Source organism: Hippopotamus amphibius, chromosome 2, assembly GCF_030028045.1.
Source record: "Hippopotamus amphibius kiboko isolate mHipAmp2 chromosome 2, mHipAmp2.hap2, whole genome shotgun sequence".
NCBI classification, from domain to species: domain Eukaryota; kingdom Metazoa; phylum Chordata; class Mammalia; order Artiodactyla; family Hippopotamidae; genus Hippopotamus; species Hippopotamus amphibius.
This window is the reverse complement of record NC_080187.1, coordinates 204,543,613-204,571,018: the sequence shown is the minus strand read 5'-3', so window position 1 is coordinate 204,571,018 and position 27,406 is coordinate 204,543,613. Positions and strand designations below refer to the sequence as shown.

Genomic DNA, 27,406 nt, shown 5'->3' with positions numbered 1-27,406 from the left:
TGTTCTACAACGTGCATTTATTCCATATCATTATACAAGGTTTCCATACAGTTATAACTCTTAAGACAATGTTTTTTCTTCACCATTGTACACGGTGCCTAAATCTTTCATTTGAACATGGTGGAAGTCCACATTGCATGCTATCCCACGAGTTGTAACGAACTGCAAACGTGCCAATCAGAAGAAAACAGAAGCCTGAGAAGAGCATGGTGTCTTACAAACCCTTGGCTTTAGTGCATTCTGGCAGACAGGATCCACAGTCTCACCTCATCGTAAAACTCAAGACAAAATAAATTAGTGTTGGACAGAATTCTAAATTGTACAATATTGAACGAAAGACCACAGTGGGACTTTTTGTTTAAAGTAGCACCAATCCACACACCTGATTGTGTTTCCAACATTAATCTTCCTGTTCATGTATCATTGGCACTTTGAGTGTAAGTCTTTCTGCTTCAGCGAGGATTCCTGGACTGACTAAGCATACTGTGTTGCTAGACTCTCTAAGAAGTGTGGCAACGTCAACTTGGGAAATGGCACATTTAAATCATTGTTGCCTTGACACGGGCTTGCCTCTGTGTGTGTGTGTCTTCCCCACCCCCGATCTAGCTGGTATTTTGTGGATGTTTCTGTGACAGTGGTAAAAGTAAATAAAAATGCATTTAAGGGGTTTCATGGTAAGCATGGTGTTTAAACACAAAACAAAAAACAAAAACAACATGAAAGAATGTGGTCGCAGCTAAGGAGGTTTTCACATGTTGTTTAACTCCAGTAAAGTCTGATCCAGCATCTGGTGCATACTAAGGTTTTCTTCTTTGGCATGAGCCACTTTCTCTGTGGTGGGATTAGAAAATTAAGTCATGAATAGCTGCGCTTTGGACACAGTGGTGGTTTGTACATTTAGGCAGGCAAACATCAATCACAAACACAGGATGAGATGATTAGGACCAGGCATGCTCCTAAGACATGATTCATTTCCAGACAAGGACCTACGAAGGGGACACTGTCTTGGACCCGAAGGAACTACAGGCACAGCAGGTTCTCAGAGTGGCCAAGTCAACCTCCACCAACAATCCACGGAGCACAAAATGCTGGCGGGGTTGGTGAAGGTTCACGAGTCCTGCGCCGTGGGAACAGGGAGGGGTGCTCGCAGCACTGAAGTTAACAGCAGACGTTTCTGAGCTACAGGCAGTTAAGGTCTGAGAGCTGCGTGGTAACACAATCTCACAGAAAACCATCATGACGTAAATAGGCTTTCTGATTTATTTCTGTTGCTCATTAAAAAGAAATCACCAACACGTTTCATGCACACTCTGGTAGGACATTCTCTTATTATTCTCACAGTGTTCTATGTATTACCAGCATGACATTCTCACCAGATTCCAACACCACTCTTAAACTGAATAAAAGCATACCTTTCAGACAATCAGGGACTTCTGACATGAGCTCCTGTTTTCAAAAGCTATTCTGCCCAAGCATAGGTACATTTAATCATATTTCAAACACTATACCAGATACTTAGAACTTAGAAATATGAATATGTAATAGGAATATATATTATATATATCACATCCTATATATAATATATATATATACTTATACACATACACACCCCTCTGCTCTGGCTTTCTAACTTAAAGCAGGACTCAGTTCTCTGTAGGAAATAGAAAACATTTTTTTGGTCCTCATCATGTGTCAGTTCAAACAAGAGGACCTGCTACTGCAAAGACGAGTGCTGAACTGATTACAAACGTTGATCCACAGACACAGATGTAATTTTACCATAAAAGTGGTTTGGGGATTAAAGAGAACTTCATTATTCCAGATATCAGAGGAAAATGCAGGCAAGGCCAGCCTTTCAACTGATTCATGTTCAATTCTGCAGAAAGCAATCATTTTCAACCCTATTGTGGAAGGTTTGACAGTCTTAGGTTTCCTGCCCATGGGCTGCATTCCTAGAATTCAGCCCAGGTTCTTTCCCACTTAAGTTTAATCCTCATTCAGGGCCAGCTTTAGTTGGTTAGTTAGGCGACGGTTTTGCTCAAGTTGCTGGTAGAGTTGATCTGTACACGTCAGCAAGCAGGTTAGCAGAAGAGAAGAGGCAGAAGGAAGAAGAGGTTAGCTGAAGGTGGTGAGAGGCAGTTAAGAGAACACAGAGGTACCTCAGGCGCCGGTCACTTGCTGAGGTTACCCTTACCCCATGGTCAGCGGTCTTGTGCCCAGGAAGGGTGGATGGGAAAAGGCCTGGCAGACTTAGGGAAAGCCAGGACTCCTCTCTTGGCAGGAGGGAGGGAAAGAGAGAGGCAGGATCCGAGGAGGAGGACAGAGAGAGGGAATGTTCTTCATGCATCTCAGTGAAACCACCGTGTGAAGTGGGCCGAATGCAGCTTCTGCTAACAGCCTCAGAAACTGGGGCAGGCCTGGAGGTGAGCCCACTCCTTGCTAGTGCTCAGCGAGAGCTTCCTGCAAAACCTCGACCTGCCCATTTCTGCTCACCTCTTCCCGGAACCCTTTTATCTCCACTACCAGGGTTGGCTTTCCTTTCAGGTTAGCACCTAGAGGGCCTACCGCCACTGCATTAACAATTTTTGAAGTGCAGAACTAAGCTCCGTGTCCCTCCCCCAATCGCTGTGGTACAGGGTGAAAATTCTGAACTCTCATCCAGCTTAGATACAGGGTGTGTTACCCTACTCAAAGCGCAAAAGAACAAGCACTTATCTCCACTCAAAATTGATTTAAAATTTAACTGTTGACTTCCTGAAGAGGATGGCATTCTCTGGTGCTAGATGGATGTGTATAAAATGAGTAAAAATATCAAAAAGCCACATGGAGACCAGTGCAACATGCATTTTACATACGGGCACGTAATCTGCTCACTTGGCAAGGAAGGCAGCCGCCAGTCAGTCTGTATCTGATGGTCCAGGGAATGTCCAAACAAGGACAAGAACCTGGCACTTAAAAAGCTGGAGAATACATGATTGTTTCGAATTACGGTGACAACCTAGACCCACAAAACTCTTAATGATCTTGAAAAGCTGATAATCCTATACCCCGGGGGAAATAAAAATGTTTGGTCTCTAGCCCCCAGGTCTGTTGGGCAATTGATCAATTCTAATTTTAGTCTTCTCTCATATATGGTAGGAGATGGGGAATACGCTACAGTCACTGTGCTTTCTGGCTTGGGATCTCTGCCGCCTCGTCTTCTTTGCTAATCCAAATTTTCTGAATACTCAAACCCCCATGCAATTGTCACCTCCTCCAGAGAGCTCCCAACCAGAACTACTGTCTCTATTCCTTGTTGACTCTAAATGCATACCACCTGTTAGATCAGACCTGCTTCACTCATCTATCTCCCCACAAGATGGCCAGCTCATCAAGGGCAAAGAATATTTCTGGGTCATCTCTTTACCACATTCTCCCTACCTTTCATGGTATGCTGCATGTTTGGGGGTTGCAAAATCTAAACCCCATGAGCACATTCACACTATTACGTGGGAGGTACCAACACAGGCAGGTAGATGTCTCAGTTTGCTGAGCCAATGTGCAGCCAAGCTGGGATGGAAGAACTCTGGGGAAAACCTAGAGAACCCAGAGGGTCAATGTGAATGCAGCTTAAATGACAGCTGTCTCCACCACTTCCTCCTCTGGATCTGCGCCACTTCAGCTGCCGTGGAACTGGTATGCCTGGGGGGACTGGAATGATTATATGTTTGCATGTGTTTTCCCCTCCTGTTCTATTTCCCCAAGGTCTGGGGTGTCTAGTGCCAAGCAGTGCTTCTGGGGTTTGGTCTAACCAAGGCTACTGCAGCAGCTGCCTCTTTGTATGGCCTGACCCTCTGAGCTAGAAGCCTGGGCCCCAACAATTTCTTGATAAAATCAACTAGTTATTTATCCTCTTGTGCACCTGTATCTTTCTGGGCTATTCCAGATTTGCCTTCCCAATCCATCAGTTACCCATTTCCCCTTGTAGAATATATTTATAGAAAGTGTGAAAGTCTCTGGAAGAGTTTCCAAAAAACAGATGTGCTGCCAGAATTAACTGAACATCTGCTCAGCAGAACTTTCAGACTTGTCATCTTGTATCCCGCAGGGAGCAGGGTTACTCAGAGAAGGGCCCACTTCCATTACTCTGAATTTTAAAAGAACAAGGCAGGAATCATAGTCAAAGCAGGCCCAAGAAGCCTCAGGGAAAAAAAAAATCACAGACGTCTTTCTACTTTCAAAGGAGAGACATTGTCTAGATTATAAATTTTTAAATTCATACCATTGCTAAATTCATGGTCCTCTTAAAAACAGTACTCTTACTCGGTCCTGAAGTCTTTGTTGAGTGACTCACATTTTCAGTTTGTCCAAATTTATTTGAATATAGGGATATATAAACACTCTTAAGCTAAGAAAAACTATACACAGATGAAGATCACCCACGTTTAAAACACAGGAGAAATACAGCCAGATTGCTGAGGATGAGAAATGTTGGGAATTAAAAGTCCATATCATTATAAAGTTCTAATTTTGACATGTTTAAAAAAATCACTTAATTGCTGTCTTTGAATTAATAAATATAACTAATAAAATAAACTATGACTGAACAATTTCTATTTTCAGTGGGTAAGAAAAAAAGAACCAACTTTAATAGCTATGCTTTAAAGATGTTCACAAATGAAAAAAAAAAGTTAATTATCACAAAGATTATGTAAGTAAAATCCCTCCTAAAAAATACATGATGTTCTTAAGAGCACAAAAATAAATCTTGAACAGAATCATATGTTCCTAAAACCTAAGAATGTCATTTCATGATCAAAATGAAGGTGGCTGAGGAATGAATATACTTTTAAAAAGCTTTAACTGTTCTTTGTGCTGTAAAAGAATGATCAATGATAACCTCAATTTACAATGTTAGAATCCACTTTCCTTTTCACCTTTTCTGATATGTAAGTTTCTGGCAGTGTGGGGGCGGCAGCCTTTCATTAGTTAGCCACACCCTCCCAAGCACGGCCACCTAAACACCAACAGAGAGCTCTCCACATCCCAACTAAACATCTGGCAGAGGAAGGCACTGCTCAAGGCAGATCTTCTGACTCCAACAAGCAACATCCCCTGTGCAGAGGTGCTCAACCTGTACTACATACCCCCGTACTACATATTAGAAACATCTCAATCCCTAAAAATAAACAGATGCTCAGGCCTCACTCTAACCTTTGCAAAACAAAGCTCTGAGAAGGACCCAGGCATAGGTAGTTTTAAAAAGTTCCACAAGGAGCTACTGCTTTAGAGACTCTTGATATTAATATATGGTGTTCAGAATGGAAAAAAAAAAAAAAAAAAAAAAAGGAGCAAGCAGCAGCCAAAGATTAACCCTCATATGTGTGAAGCAGATTTGTAGGTTTATTCAGTGTTGAAACTAAAATGCCAATAAATAAGAAGTAAAAAGAAGAGCAAACAGAAATAGCTTATACAGTGTTTATTTTACACTGAAATGAGGAGCTTCTGTACAATAGGAAGCACAGTGCGTTCCTGGCCCTAAGGCAGGATGTGAAAAGAAAGAACCAGGGTCAGCTGGAGAACAGACAAACTGCAGAGCTCAGAGAGGTGGGACATCCAGCTTGATGAAGGGGTCTTGGGAGAAGTGAAGCAAAGAAACTTATCTGCATGAAGAGAAAAGGTGGGAGAAAAAGAAAAAAAGTGGCACAATGGAAAACAGAGAAGCTAAACTAACAGATGAGAGCAGCACTTGAAACACAGGTGAGAAGCAGACATGCAAAACCTGCTGCCAGCTGCACCTGCAGGAGGATGTCAATCCTTTGCCCACCAGTGTCTGGACCTGAGGCCAGCACAAGCCCCTCCTGGGGGAGGGGCCGTTGTAAGAAGACCCATGAACAGAACTTAAAAACAAATTTTAAGCTAAACCCACTTTTCAGAATATTTAACCATACTTGATGCTAAAAGTTCTTCCTCATTAGAATCACCACATTTTAGCACTTAGAGACAGATGATCTGATCCATCCCCTCACTTACAAATGAGGGAAGAGAGGATGGAATGCTCTCTAGTTTCCATGGTGACAGTCATGCCTCCAAGGGCTGTGTGGTGATTCTATAATCTGTAAGGCAGCAGGCACATGCCAACACTCTTAAGCTACCATTTTTCTGCACGGGTAAAGGAATGACAGGTGGGCCAGGAAAATGAAATTTCCAGCTTACATGGAATTCAATGCCATCTTGTGAGGTTAAAAGGAAGCCTCTGTGAAACATTCCAGGTTAGAATTTAGAGGGCAGAACCAGTTAAACGTTCAGGTTTGCTTAGCAACATGTAAGTTAGTCGTGTATGCTCCAGGTTCTGGTGAGATTAAGACGACCTCTACTCCACTTGCACTGCCCAGCAGTAGTAAAAGCTGGACCATTAACTTCCAAACTCATACTACACAATCTGTGTTTTATGTCCCATTTCTTTGACACAGGTTGCGGTGTTTGTATGTCAATTCTTTTTATATAAACAGAAAATTAAAGGCTTGGCTACTCAGTAGACGGTTCCTTTCTGTCTAAAATTCTTAAAAGTAAGGAAGATGAGATCCTTTACAGCAACATTCTTCATGCTGTTCTGGATCAATTTCCCTTCTCTCAGAGCCTCAGTCACCTGAGTGTAGGCTTCCTTAAATTTATATTTCTTCTACGAAAAATGTTCACATTATATTTAATTGAATCTCAGGAAACCGGCTTTTGATATTTCTTGGGAAATTCCTCCACAATTGCATGGCCTTCTAATTTTACTGGAGCCTAGTTTAATTTCCTAAAAGGACAGTGCCCAAGTCACTCATATTCCAGTTCACTGCTTCTTGGGAACGACCTAGCTGAGACAGTGTGAAACGAATGGATTCTGAAAGGTTTGTATAGACAATCTACTTGGCCTTTATGTTAGTAGAACGTGAGAAAAACAGTGACTATCCTAGGTTATGCAAAGAGAGTGAGCAGAAAGGTGTCAAGATGGAGATTCTGGAGCTACAGAAGGGAGTGGTGGCAAATTGATCATATTAGTATGAGGGCACAGCTGTGAGCAGGCAGGGTGGATGAACATTTACATGGAAGTCATATCGTTGAGAGCGTGGTCCAGCTCCTCGCTGATGGCTTTGTACTTCAGTTTCTGAGCGTACAGCTCGTCTATGACCAGGAAGTGGAAGGCAGAGGTGCAAGGACATGGAGAGTGATCAAGAGATGGAGGGTGAGTGAGGGTGGCATGGACACCATCCCGACACAGCAGCAAGAAAAGGGCAATGCATGAAGGAATTGGTGCCGCAGCAGGTGGCCAATGCAGGAGGCGTGCGTTTTGTTTTTAATAAAATTGAAACAAAAACAAAAAGAACAAAACCCATTAGAAAGTAAAACCAGAAACTCAACACGAAAATCATAACAAATATGGTAGGTATATCAGTAAACCCTGTTACACCCTAAACAAAACCACGGAAGCCTGCCTCCTGGTTGGGGGAGGGGTAGTAGAACATCTTTCTTTTATAGAGCTATAATTTAATTACACTGGAGTAGTCAGCCGCCTGCAACTATAAACAGTGGAAAAAACATCCAAGGGCATTGTTTTGCAGGAACAATTTGTGACTACAGTCTGTAATCCTTATCGGGCCCCGCCCGGTAACCACTGACTTCCTGACCAAACTAGACCACTGGGATATGGATTTGTTGGTGCCATCCAGACTACTCCTGTGGTCTTCCCACTCAAGCTGCCCTCCCTGGTCCAGGAGGCTTGGAAAGTAAGGAGAGTCATGCTTTTTATGGTGTTGCTGTGCCAAGTCTGCAGTTCAGTTTTTCTAAAGATGAAGGTTTCATACGTTGCTGCACTTTGGCAGATTGTTTTGCAACCATTTGTCACTTTCTCTTTTCCACCAGCTTGGTTATCATTTGCACCAACCTCCAGTCCTTCTCTAGCCCCCTCCACCTTTGATGTATATATTTTATATATATTTTTTCTTTCTTTTTCGCAGCCTCAGAGCTCGACACTTATGATTTCTGAGGGACAGAGAGGGTGTTACTAAAATAAAACCTAAATATCTTAGCGGAGAAATGCTTAAATACAATATCAAAGTGCAATGCCCTATTGCCCTCCACCCATCTTTCAGGATACAGAGCATAGGCCAAGATGATTAGTAACTTACAAAATAAGTCCAAACCCTTACACTGAATTCACACTTGGGAGAAGATAAGCTGTGCCTAAAAACAAATCCATACCATTCTGACAATAAGGAGGTTATCACTAAAGACAGAAAACCTATCAGTCGTTCTCACCTACAACCACCTCACTCACAGTGAAAAATAAACCTGCCACACTTCTGAAGAGTGTGCAGTAGAGCCGCTTGGCATCTGCTGCTACAAAAAGAGACGGGGCCTGTCTGGTGGCTAACAGTCATCTGGCGAGCAGAGTTTAAGAGCCACAGAAGGAAAATCCCAAGGGGCAGACAGGAAGACCGTGCAAGAGCAAAGGAGTGTATCAAGGAGGACGCGATGATTGGAAAATCATTTTGCCAGGTCAGTATTCAGCCGTAAGGATTAAGGTAAAAACAAAACTTAAGATCTTACCTTCTAAGTCATCAATGCTTTTCTCCAATTTAGTTACTGACCTCTCCGCAAACTCGGCCCGCGTCTCAGCCTGTGATAATCCAATTTATTTCAATCAGAATAGGGAAGTTTTATTTTTCCGGTAGCAACAAAGACAGGGAAACTAGAGAATGAAAATCAAGCCTGGCACCCATGAACGGGGTCTGAGACCACCCGCCAGTCAATCACCACAGCTCGCTCTCCGAGACCACCCCTGAAAATCCCTGGATCACTCTCACTTTAAAATGAAAACGCCCTGACCAGCTCCATAAGAAAAACAGTCCAGCTGGCTTTGTTCAGAACACCCTGATTTTACCTCCTTCAGCTTGTCAGAGAGGACCTTGATCTCCTCCTCGTACTTGTCTTCCTTCTGCGAGTACTGCAATTGGAGAGAACATTCCAGATGTCAGGCCACAGCTCACCCTATACTTATGTCTCCTAATACAACCAAAGTGCCAGCCCAGTCAACAGATGTTGAGGATCTCTCAGGAGGTAATGGAGCCTCTGCTATCAAATGGCATATAACAATACGCTCTCTGTTTTCCTGCCTATTGTTTTACACGGGATAAGAAGATAACCTATCCATTTGGCACTTGGTTTAAATTAAGTTGTTGCAGATGACTCACATACTCAACGTAAAATAGATTCTCTCCATAAAAAAAAAAAAAAAAAGAATCCGTTATTGATAACCATCAGGAAATCACCTCAAAATGACGGCATGTGCTGAAGTGCCTAATGGACTCCGCCTTTCATTGGCAGGGCCTCGGAAGAGAAAAAGTGGGTGTCTCTAGAGCAGCTCTTAAAAGATGCCTTTCCCCCAACACCATGCTCCTGGCCTACCTTCTCAGCCTGAGCCTCCAGTGACTTCAAGTTGTTCGTCACAGTTTTCAACTCTTCTTCAAGCTCGGCACATTTGCTAACGTTTTCAATCAGAGGCAGAAAGGGTGGGAGATAAGCCAAAGGAAGGAGGAGAGAAAAAGGAGAGGGATGGGAAAAAATGAAAACCGAGTCCTAGAGAACAAAGGGCTGCCTTAAAGTAGCCAAATCATCAAGGTACTAAAACGCTCAATTTCGCCATGGACACTGCCCCCGACCTTTCAACAGCAGAAAGGGAGGGTGACAAAATCCAACAATCCCGAAGTGTGATAATTTGGCTTCTTTTTTGGCTGCACCAAAGAGCATTTATGAAGGAAAAACAAAGGAGTATAAAAGACCCAAAGAAAGCACTTAAAGCAAGATATAAGATAGCAGAGGGTGTTGTGAAGGTGCAGTCGTTATAAAAACGAACCAGTAGGCATTGGAAGCTGAACGACGCCTGGGTTGCAGTTAAGCCTAAAACCCATACATGAGCCATCAGTACCTTATCCTCTGCAGCCATTAATGCTTTCAAGGTCTGATCCATTATTCTTAATTGTTCTTCCAGCTGTCGAACTTGGCTGTTAGTGGACACAGGAAATGCACAAGGCCATTCTCAAAATCAGTGTGCAGGTAAGGCATGCAGTGATACACGCATTCATACACAGACACCCCACACAAGTCCTCCGTGTTCCATATTCCTGGCTCATCCACATCAAATGAGCACATGAGGAGCCCTGAGCTGAAATAGGTAAATGTGCAGCTGCCAGAAGGTCATGCTGTTTAGTCACTGCTCCGCAGCACCCCACACACAGCCTCCTGGTGCTGGGCCCGCTTACCCTTCTGAGAGCTCAGCCCGCTCCTCTGCACGCTCCAGGTCACTCTCAATGATGACCAGCTTACGGGCCACCTGCAGCAGGACAAACACAAAACACACACGCCATGGGTCTTCCAGGCTCCGAGTAGGGGGTGTGGGGGTGCGGACGGGATCCATCAGCTCCTAGGAGTTCTTGTCTGCAAACAAGATGATCCTCTTTCCCGTGGACTGCAGAGAAGCAACTCTCCACCAGGAGTGCCCATGGCAAGGAGACCAGAGGCTTCCGCTCACAAAGAACGAGAATGGTTAGTCACGAGTGAGCAAGCTCATCTGAAGTCCGACCCAGGTGAAGCCTGTATAATTACACAGCAGCCAGACCAAGTGTGGAAGGAGGGAGAGAGATGAAATTCATCATCTCAAAAACAGCAGTATGATGAGACATGATGCCTTTTATGCTGAAAAGGTGGGGGCTGCAAGACAAGCCTGAAAATAATCCTAAGAACTTCATCAATTTAGAGCTCTGTACCTCAACTTCCTTTGTGTGGAGGAGGTCAAAAATGCCAACAGAAATAGCAAGAGATGCTAACATGAGAAGCTAGTGAGATGACTAATGAGGTCAATGGAAGAAAGGACCAGAGAGAAGGGATCCTACAAAAGTATTCAAAATTAGGGGGTCACAGTGTAACCTGGAGAGGGAGAGGATGAGGATGAAGAGCCAATGCTCTTTCAGGACAGCTGTATTACATTATGGGAAAAACTAAAACCTTAACAGTCATGTGGGCTCTGTTACCATAGGAGGTTGCTTTCATGGGGACATGGCCAGGAGTGATTCACCTGTGAACCTTGAGGAGAGAGGAGGATGACAGAGAAGCCTCCATGAATCTAGGGAGCAAGGCATGGTCTGTGTCTCTATGCTTTCTGAAACATGCTGCACCAGGAGAATCATGCTAGGGAGAACTGCTTGCGTGGTGACAGCATGAGAGACCCCTTCCACAAAACACAAGAGACCCAACTCTCCCTTCTCTTGGCCAAAGATCTTTTGTACTGGTCTTTGGGCTGGGGGGAGGACAAAAAAACCTTTGGTCCTTCCCAGCGTGACTGATCCCTAGCAGGATCAAAATTAAGAACCGTTTTCCGGGGACAAAGGAACTCTGCTTCTCAAGACCACCCATTTCTGCTGAGGAAGCAGATGGTTTCACTGAAGAACGTAAGGCTGCACACTGCTGCCTGTCTCCCCCCAGCTCCTGGGCCACGGCTGGGAGTCCACGAGGCCTTGGGCCTCAGGATCTGACCTCTTCATACTTGCGGTCGGCATCCTCAGCGATGTGCTTGGCCTCTTTCAGTTGGATCTCCTGAATTTCCATTTTCTCCTCATCCTTTTGGGCTCGGCTTTCAATGACTTTCATGCCTCTGAAAAGGAAGACGTGCAGGAAGACCCAAGATTTAGAGGCGACCTCCGTGAACTCACACTGCTCCCCAGCGGTTTGTGAGGCTCGGTGTAACTGACAGACTGAAACACAGCACAGAGCTACTTTTATCTTCCAAACCATGAAACAAGACTTTCCAGAGCTGAAGGCAGAACAAAGACATGCACTTCCCTCTCTGTTTATTGTGGATGGAAGCTTACACTTTCATTACTGTTGACACTGTCCAGGCAGCTAATGTTAAATGAAAGGTACCATGTCAGGATCCTGTTTGAATCTGGGAGGCATGGAATCAGGGAAAGCCAGCATGCTTTACTCGCTATATAAAAATGGGATTTCTTCCTTTTCCGGTGGGAACCTTCAGCCTGAAAATGGACCAAAGTTAGAACATGTGGGTCGACCTATACTTCAGAGAAGAAACTGAGTTTTGCCTATAATGACACTTTCATAGTAGAGGTGCTGAGAGGCAGGACCAACACCATCTCCTATGCTGACGTGCATATTTGGATCCTTCGGCACAGTGTAAGTTTTGGAAAATGTTAACTGACCTATGATACATCACAGATTTATGCAATAACAAGTTATGTTAAAATGGGATTCATTTACCAAAATCTTAAGTACACAGTAAGATAAATAAATCACTTTTTTTTTTTTTCAAATGAAGACTACAATATATTTTAGGAGACCGGCATCTTTGCCTGGCCATAAATTCTCTTTCAGAGTTTAGGCAGGCCACACCAGTCTCTGAACCCTAGTTTTCTCATTTGTAAAATCAGGGGACGGGAGTAAGTGATCTCTAAATACCTTTTTACTCCGAAGTCTAACATTGCCAGATTACCTTTCAGGTTCACTAACAAGTGTATTTCAGGAAGAAGCTAGCCACAAAACCGCTGGTTATGTGTACACTGCAAGAGATGATGAGTCATTTTTAAGAATTCCAAAACTCTTGGTCAGAAAAGAAACAACAAGCAACAGTGAATAATGAGCTGAAAGCTTCAGCTAAAGAGCTTCTTTAATCCTAAAGTCTGAAATCATTCTTTCTCCATGGTGGCAGGGGACAAAAATGCACCTCAAAGATGGAGAAACTGACAAAATGATTGACCACATGCACCTGCCCAGGTCACAGCACAGACACACGCTGCCAGTGTTTGAGATACCACACTACTTTGTCATCCCTCAAAGGGCAGAACTCTCTAGTCTTGTGGAGTCTTTCTTGGAGTGCTTCCAAGTAATATGAGTACAATAACTGGAGTAGTTAAACTGAGAAAAAAATGCCTTCTGGAATACACGATGGCCGATATGACCCTGGTTTTCCTTTACTACCACAAGGCTGAATCTTGGGGTAATAAGTAAGGTAGAGCCAGGTCACAGGGGGAGCAGGCTCATAAGACACGTGGATCTGGCTGTATTTACCTGTGCACGTGTGTTTTATCGGCTTTACTAAGTCCAAAACAGTTTACTTTTGTGGATCATATTTCTGTTTCGTCTGTGCTTTCTCTTCCACTCATTTGCTGGGCTATTTGACAACAGATAGCACATACTGTATTCACCTCGGTCTAAGCCTCCTTGGTATAATTTAAAATAAAGTTATCTTTTAAATCTTATGTCTTACCAATCCTTGCATCTAGTAAATTTAGATGTTTTAGAAACAAATTCTTGTGACTGTGACTGATTTCTCCAAAAGAAAAAACTTTGCTCCTGCCCTGCTCCCCTCTGCCTGGCAGGAGAGATGACATCTGTAGACCCAGACTCTGCCCCATCATGTTCCCTCACCCCGGTCTCTAAGGTTGTTTTCCCATTTGAGGGTTTGGAGTTAAGCAGACTCAAAAATATTTTCCTGTTGTACCTGCTTTGAGAACTGGACAATGGGGTCTCTATTCATGTTCTATGTTTTAATGTTTGTATTTTACGTTTTAATGTTTATATGAAAATAAAGCATTTACCATGTGTAAAAAAAATAAAGTTATCTTTAAAAAAATGCATAATTGCTCCATGGTCAGCAGGAATGAAAGAACCAAACACATCCCTAGAACCTCCTGTTTACACACCCATCTCCCTGATCGGGTGGTGAGTTCTAGGAGGGCAGAGTAGGGACTTTTTCTTCTTTGTAATCTTGGGGTTTAAAACAGTGCTTTGCACAAAGGTGCAACAAGTGAGGAAATCATATCACCAAGGTACTGGAAAATTCTTAGATGCCCAAGATCAGAGAAGCCCTTCCGTTCCACCAGGAGGAAAGGCTGTGCTAACAGGTGGGCTGGATGAGGGGTCCTCACCTCTCACTCTCATCTGCTGCCTTCTCGGCCTCCTCCAGCTTCTGCAGAGCTGTTGCCAGACGCTCCTGGGCGCGATCCAACTCTTCCTCAACCAGCTGGATGCGTCTGTTCAGAGAAGCTACATCGGCTTCAGCCTGGGCAGAGAGAGTGAAAGCCATTTCAGTGTTGGAGAGAAAGTGAGGGTAGTGCCTTCAGGAGGGGCTGAGACGGAAACGCTGGTTCCAGACAGGAAGCCTGGGCCTTGCAGTGAGCCACTCTAAAGTGCGTTACAAGCCCTGGTCAACTCTGGAGTTGTTGGATACGTTCATCCATCGATTTACCCAGTGAATGTCCACCCTGGGATATATGCAGATCCACACACACCATCCTCACTGGACAGAGAGACCACTGGCAACGTCTCTCACTTGGTTCCTTTCCTCCACAGATTTCAACACATGGGTTTTACCTGCCTGTTAACGGGGAGCTTCATCACAGCCACCTCACTCGGTGGGGCCTGAGGTGTGGACGGAGGCAACGGGACTCACCCAGGCACAGTCACACAAGATGAGAGCAGCACAGCGAGAACTTGGACTCAGGAGTCTCAATTCTCCTTTCACCTGATCATGTTCTCAAAAGGGCTTTATTAAATATTTTAGGAACTGAAATATTTTTAAATTCAGTGGTTCTAAGATATACACCATAGGGAGACACAACAAAATCCAGTAACCCCCCTGCCCTTCAGCACCCCTTTAGAATAACGGGTCACACTGGAATAGTGCCAAGACAAATTTCCCAAGCATTTGTGACATAAGCCTACAGGAATTTCTCACAAGTAGCGGTTGCTGTCAGAAGAGTTTCAAACTTCTTAGAAGAAAAGCAGTACAGATACTGTTTTTACTTGGTGTCTATCTCTGAAATAAGATGTTTCTTTTGGGGGATGCAATGTTACCTACAGTTATGAGCATTTGTTACTATGAGCCTCAGAACACTTGCAAGACATCAATGCAATACACTTGCATTGATGGCTGTTTAAATATTACGCATGGAAGTGAGAGACGAAATCTGTTAATCCAGTACTGTTTCCTCATCCACTTTGAATGTGTGCTTATCCTGGGGTGATGGGGTTTTCAAGACACTTGGGAGTTTTCTAAAAACTACAATATGCACTACAGTCCTGTCTTCCTTACTCAACTGTAAGCTTCTTATGTGCAAGGAATCACAATTCTCTGCACAGAGTATGGGCTCAGTAAATGCCTACTGAATAAAATGGGTAACACCAATCCTAATTTAAACAAAAGCAGCTCTCCTAGTTCCTGGACCCATGATACACAGTTTGAAACGCACATGTAGTTAGTCTGCGATTATGGCCTTGAACTAAAGGAACACGAGAACATTCTGCTCTTTCCTCATCTAGATTTGTAAAATTTTTAAAGCCAAGTTCTCCCTGGGAAAGAGAGGTGATTAGGACATCTACAGCCATGATGAAGGACTTCTTATAAAAACATGCAAATACACTTTTATCTTGTCAAAAATTAACTTTGTAGTAATAATTGGCTGATGGAGGCAGGGAGCAGGGGAAAATGTGAAATGAATCCAAGGTCAGTTTACAACTGTACTGGCCCACAAAGTAAATCATTACAGGTGAGCAGCTCGTAATGGGCCACACCAGGTGTGACCAGCAGGTGAATGCTGGGATTTTTTGGAGGAGGGAAGAGGGTAACAGGTCACACACTTCTGAAGCATGGGAACTTTAGAAGTTTTCAGTGCCATTAATAAAAAATCTGGAAGGAGGTATACATGAAGGGTATACTTTTAGGTCAGGTCAGATTTCTTTCCTATATTTTCCATTTCTAGTAAAATTCTACTCCTTTTATGAACTGGGGGAAACAAGTAAGCAACTCTGAAAGCCGAAAACTAAAATGAAGAGCAGAACAAAAACCACCCCCCAAAACACCACCAACAAAAAACCTCAGTAGAGTGTCTAGGTCATGTACTCAAAAGCATTTCCCCCATTCCTTAAATACCCTTGTTATAGATGCTGCAGCCAGAGAAATGTCAACAAGATTTTGTAGCCACCACACTCTACGTTTCCTGCTCTGTTTTCAGTCTGGGCCCCAACTTCAAGGACTTTGTACTCACAGAAAGGAGACTATTTATGCTTTGGGGAGAGAACCTTCCAGGTGATGGGCCAGTCTAGGTCCCTGGCAACCCCCACACCTGGGGTGTTGGAGAGTAAGGAGACAGCACCCCTCATGTTTGTTCCTGCCCCGGCACAAAAGACCTCCCTACCTGAGAGGAACCCCCACCAATCCGAATCTTCTCTCTTCCCTCTTATTGCCTCCACTCTAACTGTTCTTTCCTTTAGCTCTGGATACTGTTTTATAAATGTCCTTAACTCCTCTTCCCCAGGAGCATTTTGTAGAACGTTCATTAGGGGTTGTGTCCTACAGCCAACAGGCCTCATACAGGGCACCCAAACAACAGGCCAGTCAACAGGCCTCATACAGGGCACCCAGACAATGGCTGGGAAAGGAGACCTGTCCTAGGAACCAGGACTGGGGCAACACAGAGAACAGACCTGTGGGTGGTCCACAAAATGGGGTCTCAGATGTTCAGCTGGAAGGGTTCTTAGGCATCATCCAGCAGTTCCCACAAATGGCTGGGTGTCCAAATTCACTAGGAGACGCATATTAAAAACACACATTTCCAGGCTCCATCCCCAGAGATCCTGCTTTAAGAGCTCAGAAAGGACAGCAGGAAGCTGCATTATAAAAAAGCAACCACCCCTCTACCTCACCCACCATCCAAAGAAGTTGGCAAATCCTGTGGCAGCCACTCATCTCAGCCCTTTGTTGAAGAGAAAATAGGAAGAGGGATGGGTCTTTGACTCTGAGGGCTGAAGCATGCTCAGTCACACAGCCACCAGCAGGAGACAAGACTAGCATCCAAGCGCCCTGCTCCTCATGTGCTGGCTCACCTGCCTCCCTTCTCAAGGCCTCCTGGAGCCTCACGGAAGCCCTGGAACTGGTGGTTCTCACCTACGGAGTCTTTCTGCCTTCTGACGTCAGAGCAGCAGGTTCTCTTCAGCCACCCCATCCCAACCCCCTAGCTGAGAAAGAGGCCTTCAGTGACCGAACCTAACTAGGACTAGGAGAACAGATACTGTACTGAATATCATCCGCTAAACAAGTCCTCTCAATCCTTTTTGAAAAAAGGTATGGTATAAAGTCGAAAATGTCATCAAGTAACACCAGTGGGTAACAGCTCACACAAGGACACAGAGCATTTGCTCTCAATCCCAGAGGCCAACACCTGTGGCCCCAGAGGTTTCAGAGCAGGATGGGCAAAGGTGCTTGTAGGTTACAGCCTAGATCTGAAAGCAGTGTCTGGGAGGTATCTATCTCTATGTAAGCTTCCCCAGGCAAAAACCTGGACTCTCACTGGCTTCTCAGGCCTCACCATACTGGTCTGATCGCAATTTAGTTTAGTTCCCTAGAATTTGAGATATATTCAATTCCATAAATTAAGGATACTCTTCACTTCCTTTTTTTTTTGGATTATGCTCTGTGTTCAAAAGGTCCACATCTCTCACCTTCACTAACTTTTATATCCGGTATGTATTCTCTGAGATCTGAGGCTTATTTAGATATTTTCTAAGGTTCTTTTCATCACAGCACCTGGGCAGTCTACTTAAGACTTAACTGGCTATTGCCTCAGCCAGTACAAACCCCACAGCCACATGACCATCTGTTATTTAAAAAGCAGATATAAATAACAAGGTGTTTGGGAAGGGTCAAGACCCCAGACGCAAATTATTTCCAGGCATGGAAATCACCCTTAGTGCACTGGGTTAGCTTCTAACAACAGCCCATGTGTTGATACTGCTGGTGAAGTCTTTGTTTGGGATGCTAGTTTTTTATTTCAAAAGTGCTATTGTGTCCCAACATGTAATGAGCTACTCAGAAAAGAGACTGCTAACATTAGCAAAGGCTACCAATTGTCTTCCTGCAGATCTGTTATTAAACAGCCACCAGGCGCTCTGCACTTGTGAGGTGCCTTAGAGCTGTATGTGCCCCCTGCCCCTTTCCACAAGGTACTAGCTACTGAAACAGAAAACAACGGCAGGTGTACGCCATGCCTACCCACTTCAACAAGAAACTACACAGAAGTCAAGGGCATGACCCTGCAATATAGCAAAATGTTACCCCAAGTCTGATTTGAAAGAAAACTTTTACACGGCCTAGATTTTCATGAAAGCCAATATAACTAAAGACAGTTTAAAAATAGTGATGATTTTTACTTAAAAAAAAAGCACTCTCGTTAAGACTATTATGAAGAAATAACTGTAGGAGGATAATATTTTATCCTAAAATCCTCTAGACTATATTTTCAAAGTTCTGCCTGAACTGGAGTGCAACATGGGATGATCAAAGGTCAGGTCTCTTTACTTCATGCAAACTGTAGTTGTAGAGAGAAAGTCTCACCCAACTTACTGTGTAAGACCAAGTCACTACAGCCAAGTTAAACTTCTGCCCTTATATGGTAAGGAAAGTGGAAAAAACACGGATGACATTAAGGGGCACTCCCATGGATAAGAGATAAAAACAACTTCTCTATTCGCAGCAAAGCCTATAATTTATGAGGCATATTTGTATAATGAGTGAGAAAGGATGTGAAAAGGGCATTGTAGTGCCTTCGCCTTGCCTATACATGAAAGCAGAAAGCCAGAGTATACACTCCAGCTACTGCCACCCTGGGGGTGCCAAAGGGAGCACAAAACGCACTTTTAGATTCCTGTTCTCAGAACTATTTACCAACTCTAAAGAGGGAAAGGGCTGGGAATTTTTGTAAATTGGTTTTTCCCATGACTTAATAAAATTACCAGTTAAGAACCTACAGGCTGGACTTCCTAGGTGGCGCAGTGGTTAAGAATCCACCTGCCAATGCAGGGGATGAGGGTTCAAGCCCTGCTCTGAGAAGATTCCACATGCGACGGAGCAACTAAGCCTGTGCGCCACAACTATTGAGTCTGTGCTCTAGACCCCATAAGCCACAACTATTGAGCCCGTGTGCCGCAACTATTGAAGCCCACATGCCTAGGGCCATGCTCCACAACAGAAGAAGCCACTACAATGAGGAGCCCACGCACCACAATGAAGAGTAGCCCCTACTCGCAGCAACCAGAGAAAGCCCGTGTGCAGCAATGAAGACCCAATGCAGCCAATAAATAAATAAAAAAAAAAAAAAAAAAAAAAAAAGAACCTATAGGCTGCAACTGTAAGTCCCCTTGTTTGCTGGGTACTGTCCAGAAAGGAGGAAGGAGGACTGGCTTCTTCTTGCTCCCTCTTTTCCTTTGATAAGAACAAAAGGCAAACAAAACCCTAGTGGGTCACAAGACCTGGAGTCAACCAGTACATCAAGCAAAGTAGCCTCATTCCAACATTTTGAAGGGCCCACACACCTTGGAAAAACAAACCAATAAAAAAAAGGGATGGCTGCTTTTTCCAAGGTACGTGCTAGTTGTAATAGGGCCAATTCAGCCTGTCTGAATCTTTGAGGATGTGAATTCAGGGCCAACTCTCCAAATATTTTTTGCAGTGGTTCATGACTTTATCACTAAATTTTTATCTTTGCTGCCAAGAGAAACTGTGACTGCTAACTTAACTCACAGCTATGTCTGACAACTACCAAGAAATCACCTTAAATTAGCTATCTGTAAATTCCATTTTCTTAAGTTAGGAAAATCTCAATCTAAATCTCTCTCTTCAGTGGTCTGACCTCAAGTTTCTGTCATGAAAAGCTCTATGTCCATTCAATCACCTGGATAGACTATTTTCAAAAATCACTTAAAAAAAATAAAGCTATTTAAACCACTTTTAACATAAAGCCCAACTAGGCCAGGAAGAGTACTATTATAAAAACTAAGCCCAAAAGAGAAGGCGAGTATAATAGTAACAACGTGACCTTCATAAAATTTATCTTCTGTGTCTAACATCAATCACCGGGCCAAGAGTCCACAAGAGGTTCTCCTGTACAGGACCACATATTCCCTTTCTTAGCAGGGGGAAGGGAGGTCTACCAATTTCCACCACTAATACCACTTCGACCCACCAAACATTCCTTCCAGCCTGCCCTGTCCCCTCTCTGTTCAAGGTGAAAAAAGAAGAAGAAGAAAAAGATTAGAAGCACTGAAATGGAGTGTTTTAAGATGTAGTGAAATCAGCAGCCCATTTTTAAGACCCTTTGACAGCTGGTGCACTGAAAGCAAAGGAGTAATAAGCTATGCTGAGTGCAGAGCAGTTCTAATACCAGCTGACACAAGGTACTTACTCCAGGGTGCTAAGCGCCCGTGCAACTTCTTTACACATACTCTCTTCATCCTCACAACAGGCAGGTACTACCACTACCCCCATTTTACATTTGGGGAACTGAGGGACTGAGAAGTTAAATGATTCAAATCCTGGCAGCCTGAGCCCAGAGTTCTTGCTCTTATCCGTTATCATATTCTATTGGTTCTAATGGTTCAAGGACAGCTGCGAGCCAGAGAGGTAGTAAGGATTCATTGATTGCCTGGCCAAATTCAGAGACATCCATGGGACCTTACTGTCTTGTGCTTTACAGAAAATGATCTTTTGCCTATTGACTTCCCGGTTCCTGCCTATTTTAACTGAAACTTCATCTAGCTAGGCCTTCCTCTTAAGGGGACCAGTTTGCTTCTAGGTATTTTATGCAAAACAGGTCTTGTAGCTTCTGCAGCCAGCCATAATACCATTACATACACTTCTCAACTCAGAGTAGGCGTCTATTAAACACAGCAGGACCCCATAAGAGCGCTTGTGATGAAATTCCCAAAGTGTCTGAGCATCCTGATTACACACACACACACACACACACACACACACACACACACCCCAAAAGCCTAAACTACCTCTGAAATCCTGTTTGCCAGATACGTTTGCCTTAGGAGAAAGGAAGGAAGCCAGGTATTACACTCACCGTGGGGGAGGGGGAAGCCGGCGGGAGAAAACACCCAATAATCGCAGCTATTTAGCCAACTTTTTTTCAAGACTCGGTAACAAAGCGACATCTATCCGTACAGGAGAACTTGGGAGGAGGGATGGTTAAGGAAGGGAAAGGCAAAGGGCCGCAGAGTAAGTCAGAAAACGCACCGTCAGTGTCTCAACCACCGCAGAGAAACAGGCTTTCAAGAAACCAAGGCTGAACAGGGATTGGGGATTTAGCATCCCCGGGCCCCAAAGCTTGGCAATGCCTCAGACGTGACCTGTTAGCGCGGTTTCCAAAAGAACGGATTTCCGAAAGGAGGGCTCTCCCGTCCCCACCCTCCGCGTAAATAATGCCAGCAGCGCAAAGGGCACATCCCGGGGCACCCGAGACGCCCGGCCGAACGCAAACACCCCAGACGTGAGAGCTCCTTCTGGGAAGGTGCTGCTTCCAGAACCTTCTCGACACCACTCCTAATTCCCCCTCGGTTCTCTGACTGTAAACCAGAGAGATGAAAAGGGCTGAGGTGAACGGGCAGCGCCCCTCCCCAGAGCCCGACACCTGCGGGCCCAGGTGCGCCAGGTGCGCCCCGAGGCTGGGGGAGGGGCGGCGGGGGCAGGTGCGCTCCGGGGGGCCCCGAGGGGCGCCTCCGGGGGTGGGCGATGGGGGGGGTCCCTTACGGTCTCCCTCAGCTTCCTCTCGTAGTCCAGCTCGCGCTGCAGGCTGCCCGCCCGCTCCTCCGCGGCGTCCGCCTGCTCCTGCAGGCTCCGGATCTTCCTGCGCACCGCCTCCAGCGAGCTGCTCCCCGCCATCGCGCCGGGCGGCAGAGGGCCGGCAGGCGGGCGGGCTGCGCGGGGAGAGGCCGGCTGCTGCGCTCCTGCCGCCACTGCCGCCGCACCCCGACCACCCGGCCGCCCCGCCCAGGCCGCGGCGCGCGACGCCGGCGCCCCCTGCTGCGGCCCAGGCACAGCCCGGAAGTCGCGGCCTCCCCGGCGGCGCAGGCGAACCGCCGGCGGGTGCGCGAGCGCCGGGGGCGGGCCCAGCGGGCGGGGCGGGTCCCGCGCCGCGGACCCCTGGAATTCGCCGCCCGCGGGAGGCACTGCGCATGCTCGCGGCCGCGGGGGCACCTGGTGGGCGGGAGGGTGGCCTGGGCGCCGAGGGTGGTGCTTCCACTCCCGGCGCCCCTCCCCGGCGCCGTGGGGAACCGGGAGGAACGGATCTGGCTGTAAAGGGCGATGGTGCCGCCTACTGGCGGCGGGAGCGCTCCGCTTCTAGATTCCCATGCTCAGGAAAGAGAGGAGAGGAGCGAGGGGTTTGGGGCTTGCATGTGCCCCCAAAGGGGCTGTTCCTCGTTGTAAAGAACCCCAGGACATAAGATCCTAACAACTCTCATCCCCCTCCACACTCATGAAGTGAAAACCACTAACATACCGCACAGAGGTTAAATCTCTTAAATGCAGTCTTCCCAGGTTAGAATCTGGCTTTTGGTTCTCTCCTGGCTGTGTGACTGAGAAAGTAACTTGACTTCATCTGTAAAAGCGCGGTTAATAGTGGTACATTTCTCACAGGGCTGCTGTGAGGATTATGAAATAATAGAAAGCGCTAAGCGCAATGCCTTGTACACAGTTAACTCAAAGGATCGCTTTAGTTAGTAAACACACAGGCACTGTCTTCAGAGTCAGCCCATAACCAGCTGTGGGACCTCAGGCCCGCCGGCCTCTCTGGGACTTCCTTTCCATAAAAAAACAACGGTCCCAAGAGTCCCTTCTAGTTACAACCTCCTCTGGTTTTATTTTTTTACTTCTCTTTTTTTTTTTTGGTGGGAATCGTCCTAGAGCGGGGATCGAATCCGTTTCCCCAGCATCGGCAGGCGGATTCTCAACCACTGCGCCACCAGGGAAGCCCCGCTCCTCTGGTTTTAGATCAGCCTCGGAGATCTCCGGGAATCTGACCAATTCTGGGCTGGACCGAGATGCCTTAAAAAGGCGCACCGAGGAAGGCTACAGAACCCAAGCACGGCTACAGCTGGATATAAACCAAAGTGGACACAATCTCTAGGAACCAGCCTCCCCTTGGGCTACGTTTCTAAATGTCTTCTAAGTCTCAGCTTTCTTTCCTCACCTTTCTCACAGAAGGCTCTTCAAGTCAGCTCCTATGTGTTTAAGTGTAGGATAATGAAGAGAAAGAAAACACACTTGGCAACCCCCTCCTCCTCCAAAGCCCTAACTACGAAGCTCCTTGCTTTTCTGGCTCATTTGCTACGGACTTTCTCACAGCCTCTGCTGAGACTAACAAAGCCAGCACCGGCCCTCGCATCCGGTAGGTGGAGCCTCTTGCTTTGTTTCCACACAGTTCATCTAGTCAGGAGGGAGGTCACAACTGCTTCCCTAGGAGTACAGACTGTGGGAGAAAGGGGCATCTGGGAGCCTCCAGGAGTGGCAGAAACTGCTGGACACGTGCAGATGCTCTAAGCAGCCAACTAGTGACTTAATGTCCTGCTTTTCAAGCACGTGGGAAAGTCAGTTTCAGGTGAGTTCATTTGCATGCTGATGTCATCATACAAGAGTTTAAGGACAGTTCTCTGCGTTGGCTGCACATTGGAATCACCTGGGTGTTTAACAAATACTAACCCCTGGGTTCCACTCCCAGCGATTCTAATTGGCCTGGGGTGCAGCCTGGATTTTCAGTTTTTAAACCATCCTAGGTGATTGTTTAGGTAAGTTTGAGAATCATTGATTTAGGAAGCAAAGACCTACAGGGAATAAGGATGCACATACTGCACATGTCAGAGACATCACAGTTATTGGGGAAGGGGTTGGGGCCAGAGAGAAAATGGAGCCCTTGATCCCTTTCAGCCTCACTTAAGTGGAGTGACGACAGAAAATTCAAAACAAAACCATCAAAGACCCGACCTTTCGAATTACAACCTTTCAAGCTAGGAAGAGCCCATTTCTGGAATAGGATTTGTAATGTATGCTGGTACATTAGTAGAAAAATGTTTTTAGTAGTAGAAAAATGTGAAAATGTTTTACACTGGTGAGTAATGGCAGTGCAATGTCCTAATCCTAAATGTAATATGACTCTAGCTCAGGAAGTTGACCTCTCTCCTACCTCCTCCTTCCTCTAATGACATCTGTCTCTTCCTCCTCAAGTCTTGACTATTTTTACTAGCTAGGAATCACTCTAAATATAGCATTTCTTTGCAAACATCTTCCACATCCCTACAGGTTCCAAAGAACCTAAAATGTCTTAAAGGGAAAGGTGATCAATATACGACTTAAAAAAAAAAGTGTACCATATTAGGGACAGCTTTCCAGTGGGAAAAAAAGAACACATCTTCAAAAACCTCCCCCTCCTTCTAGCTCCACCCCCCCATGGGCTTTAAATATCCTCCTTGCCACTTCTGCCTCACCTCATTCCAATGCTCCCTTAAACAAGACTTTTCAATAAAGACAAGAGAGCACCACATAGTTATAATAATTATGATTTTTTTCCTCTTAGGAATTGTAGTAGCTTTTGTCTCCTCTTGCTTTCAGTCTTACTGGGCTATTTTCAAATTCTCTGCATTCTTTTCCTTATAAGGAATATCTCTCCTTGATCTATCAGCGGCTCTTTTGAAAAAGCTAAATAAACGTCCTGCTGGAGAATTTGGGGGAGACAGACATATACAGAACAGACATCTGATCTACATTATACAAAACTGGCACAGAGTTTTATGTATTTTTTGGCTTTTTTTCTAAAGCCAGGTAGTTTGTAACTTAAATGTCTTAGCTCAATCAGTGCTTCCCTGAACCCCCTTTTCCAGGGACCTTGCTTTTCACTGAAACTTTCTTCTTGTCAGATTCTAAATGTCCTGTGTCTGGAGCTCTCATTTACAAAGCACACTTGGAGATTACATTTCACACCTGTCGTGTCACAGAAAGCTTTTACTGATTTCAAGATGCAGACCCTCCAGCAATTTACACTTTACTCTCATACAAAAAATTCTGCCGTTGCGCTTGGCAGTTCAACTTTCTGGGCATAGCTTTCCCTGGTGCTCATACATTCTTGAAATTGTTACCAACTTCGCAAGGAATTCTTTCCTAATTGGGCCTCTAGGCTTAATTAGCTTCTAGAATGGTGTGAAAAGAAGTCAGTCCTTGGGAAATCTCATGCTTGTCTTGACTTATGCGGCAGAAGAGGCAAGCTCTTCAGTTAAAAAGATTCCAGAGGGCAGTGGACAGAATCCTGGCGGAGCTTTTGTGGTGTGTGCATCACCCTTGAAACTATGCGGTGGTTGTCAGAGGCTGACAGGTCGGGGTGGGGCGAGCGGGAGAGTCAGGGGGCAGCTAGCTCACTATACCATATAAAGCACTGAGCTATATATAACTCCCAGCTTACTTTCTGGATCTGATGCCCTCAGACTGCAGACCCAAGCAAGTATCGTCTTCCCAGGCAGATCTTAAGGGCTGGATTAAGACTTCCCTAGTGAGTAAGGAGGCCTCAAGTGTTTCTGTGGCCCACCATCAAGCTTAGACTTCTAAGTAGAAGTAGCACCATGCCATTTTTTCAATATAGAGGCCAGACTCTCTGTATCCTGATTAGACCACCACCAAAAACCAGGCCTTCCCATCCACCAGAGACGGCAAAAGGAAAGAAAGTGGAGAAAACGAGGCATTCTGTTTGCACAAACCTTGGTGATGACACCTCAGAGGTTTTCTGCCACCATGGAGGCAGGGTTCACCTCCAGGGTCCAATTTCAGCTACTGTATTCTCCCAGCTTCTCACCCACCCCTCTCCACCCCCAAGGGTGGGGGAAGGAAGGAGAAAATAGAGAGGAATGGATGAAACAAAAATGAATGTGTGCAGTAGCAGTCGGAGGCAGCATCCAGTGCTCTGGGCCATGGCAGGCTGTGTGCAGGTGTCCAGCAGGAGGAGGTAACCCTCCTCCATTGCTCTCTGGCCCCTGTGGTGACCCCAGAGCGGCCACTAGGGCAGGAGGTGAGGGGGGCAGTGTGTGCGTGCACTTACGTCGGTGGCCTTTTTTTCTGCCAGCTCCAGCTTCTCCTGGGCATCTTTGAGAGCCTCGGAGTATTTGTCCAGTTCATCTTCAGTGGCCTTGAGTTTCTTTTGCAGCGACACCAGCTCATCTTCCAGCTGGGAGTTGGCCGTGGGGGACGGGGAGGAGGGGGGGGTGCAGCAGGCAGCGTGATCCCGCAGGGGAGGGGTGTGGGTGCACAGAGCCAGAAGGACAGGGACAGCGGGAAAGAGAAAGGGAAAGACAGGGAGGGAGAGAGAGAGAGAGACAGAGTTAGCCATTCGTGCGCCGCGCCGCGCGCCCCGGGTACCTTGGCGGCGGCCTCATCGGCGGCCAGGAGGCTGTCCTCTGCCTTGTGCAGCTCCTCCAGCACCCGGTCCCGCTCGTCCTCCGACACCCGCAGCAGCTTCTCCTTGGCCGCTATGTCCTCCTCCAGCTGGGGGGCGGCGGCGGGCGGGCGCGGGCGGCCGGCACGGACCGGGTGTTAGACACACACACAACACACGGGCACCGGGTTGGCTGGGGCCCTTCGGGTTGGGGGCGCCGCCGAGTGGGGTTCAGGGGTCCCTAGGTAAGCTCCTCTGGCCCCGAGCCCACTCCTGCACCCCACCTGCCCTCGGGACGAGGCTCCTGCCGAGGTCTCAGCGGGCTCAAGCCCGCAACTTGGAGGTGCAGAGAAACGCCCCCGTCTGCCCGGCCCGCCGTACTCTCTATTCAGTCCATCTTAGTTTTTAGGAAAAAACTGTGTGACTCTCCCCCCTCCCCGCTGAAAGTTTTATACTCCCCAGTCGGAAGTCCAGAAGAACTAACACTTGCTGGACTTGATTGCCTTCAACCCTCACCCCCCCCCCCCCCCCCCCCGTCCCCGGATCCAAAATTGATTTCCGATCCTGAGAATCAAGTGCCTCTAAGACTTGGAGGGACTTTGCGGGCCCTGGGAACCAGAGAAGGGAAAGAAGCGTCCCCAGACGAGAGGGAAAGTTAGAATTAGCCCGAGCCTGGCTCTTGCCCTCCCCCTCCTCAGACGTCCTGCAGCAGGGGTGGCTCCCCGCGTCCTCGGGGTGAGGGGCCGGGGAGGGGGGTCCGGCCCGGGTCCCGGGGGCCCCCGGCGCGCAGAGTGCGGGCGACCGGCGGGCGCAGGGCCGGGGAGGCGCAGACCTGCTTGCTCCTGTCCTCCGCCGCCTTCTTATCGGCCTCCGCCTGCTCCGCTCGGTCCAAGGCGTTCTCCTTGTCGAGCTTGAGCATTTGCATCTTCTTCTTGATGGCGTCCATGGTGGCGGCGGCGGGGGGCCCTGGGGCTGCGGCGGGAGCGGGGAGGCGAGCGCGCGGTGGGGCGGCCGGGCCGGAGTGCGAGCGCAGAGCCGCCTGCTGCTCCCAGATATGTACTTTCCCAAGGGGGCGACCGCATTCCTCAAGACAGCCAATACTTTTTTGGAAAAGCTTTTTT

At 46.5% G+C, this 27,406-nt stretch overlaps 1 protein-coding gene across 26 annotated transcripts; it reads right to left on the bottom strand.

Annotated features, from left to right (window-relative positions):
- On the bottom strand, positions 1 to 27,406 carry TPM1 (tropomyosin 1). Of its 26 annotated transcripts, none has more exons than XM_057722701.1 (10): positions 27,118 to 27,315; positions 26,270 to 26,395; positions 25,953 to 26,078; positions 13,962 to 14,095; positions 11,557 to 11,674; positions 10,287 to 10,357; positions 9,433 to 9,508; positions 8,909 to 8,971; positions 8,575 to 8,644; positions 1 to 831 (listed from the first exon to the last, which is right to left on the bottom strand). In XM_057722701.1, exons 1-10 carry the CDS (start codon positions 27,229 to 27,231, stop codon positions 749 to 751), a joined length of 981 nt encoding a protein of 326 aa, XP_057578684.1. In that variant the 5' UTR covers positions 27,232 to 27,315; the 3' UTR covers positions 1 to 748. The 26 variants fall into 26 exon arrangements, with proteins under 26 accessions (XP_057578684.1, XP_057578673.1, XP_057578675.1 ...); XM_057722688.1 differs by lacking the exons at positions 1 to 831; positions 26,270 to 26,395 and adding exons at positions 5,442 to 5,642; positions 7,071 to 7,149 and having other exon boundaries at positions 27,118 to 27,406; XM_057722693.1 differs by lacking the exons at positions 1 to 831; positions 9,433 to 9,508; positions 25,953 to 26,078 and adding exons at positions 5,442 to 5,642; positions 7,071 to 7,149; positions 9,953 to 10,028 and having other exon boundaries at positions 27,118 to 27,317.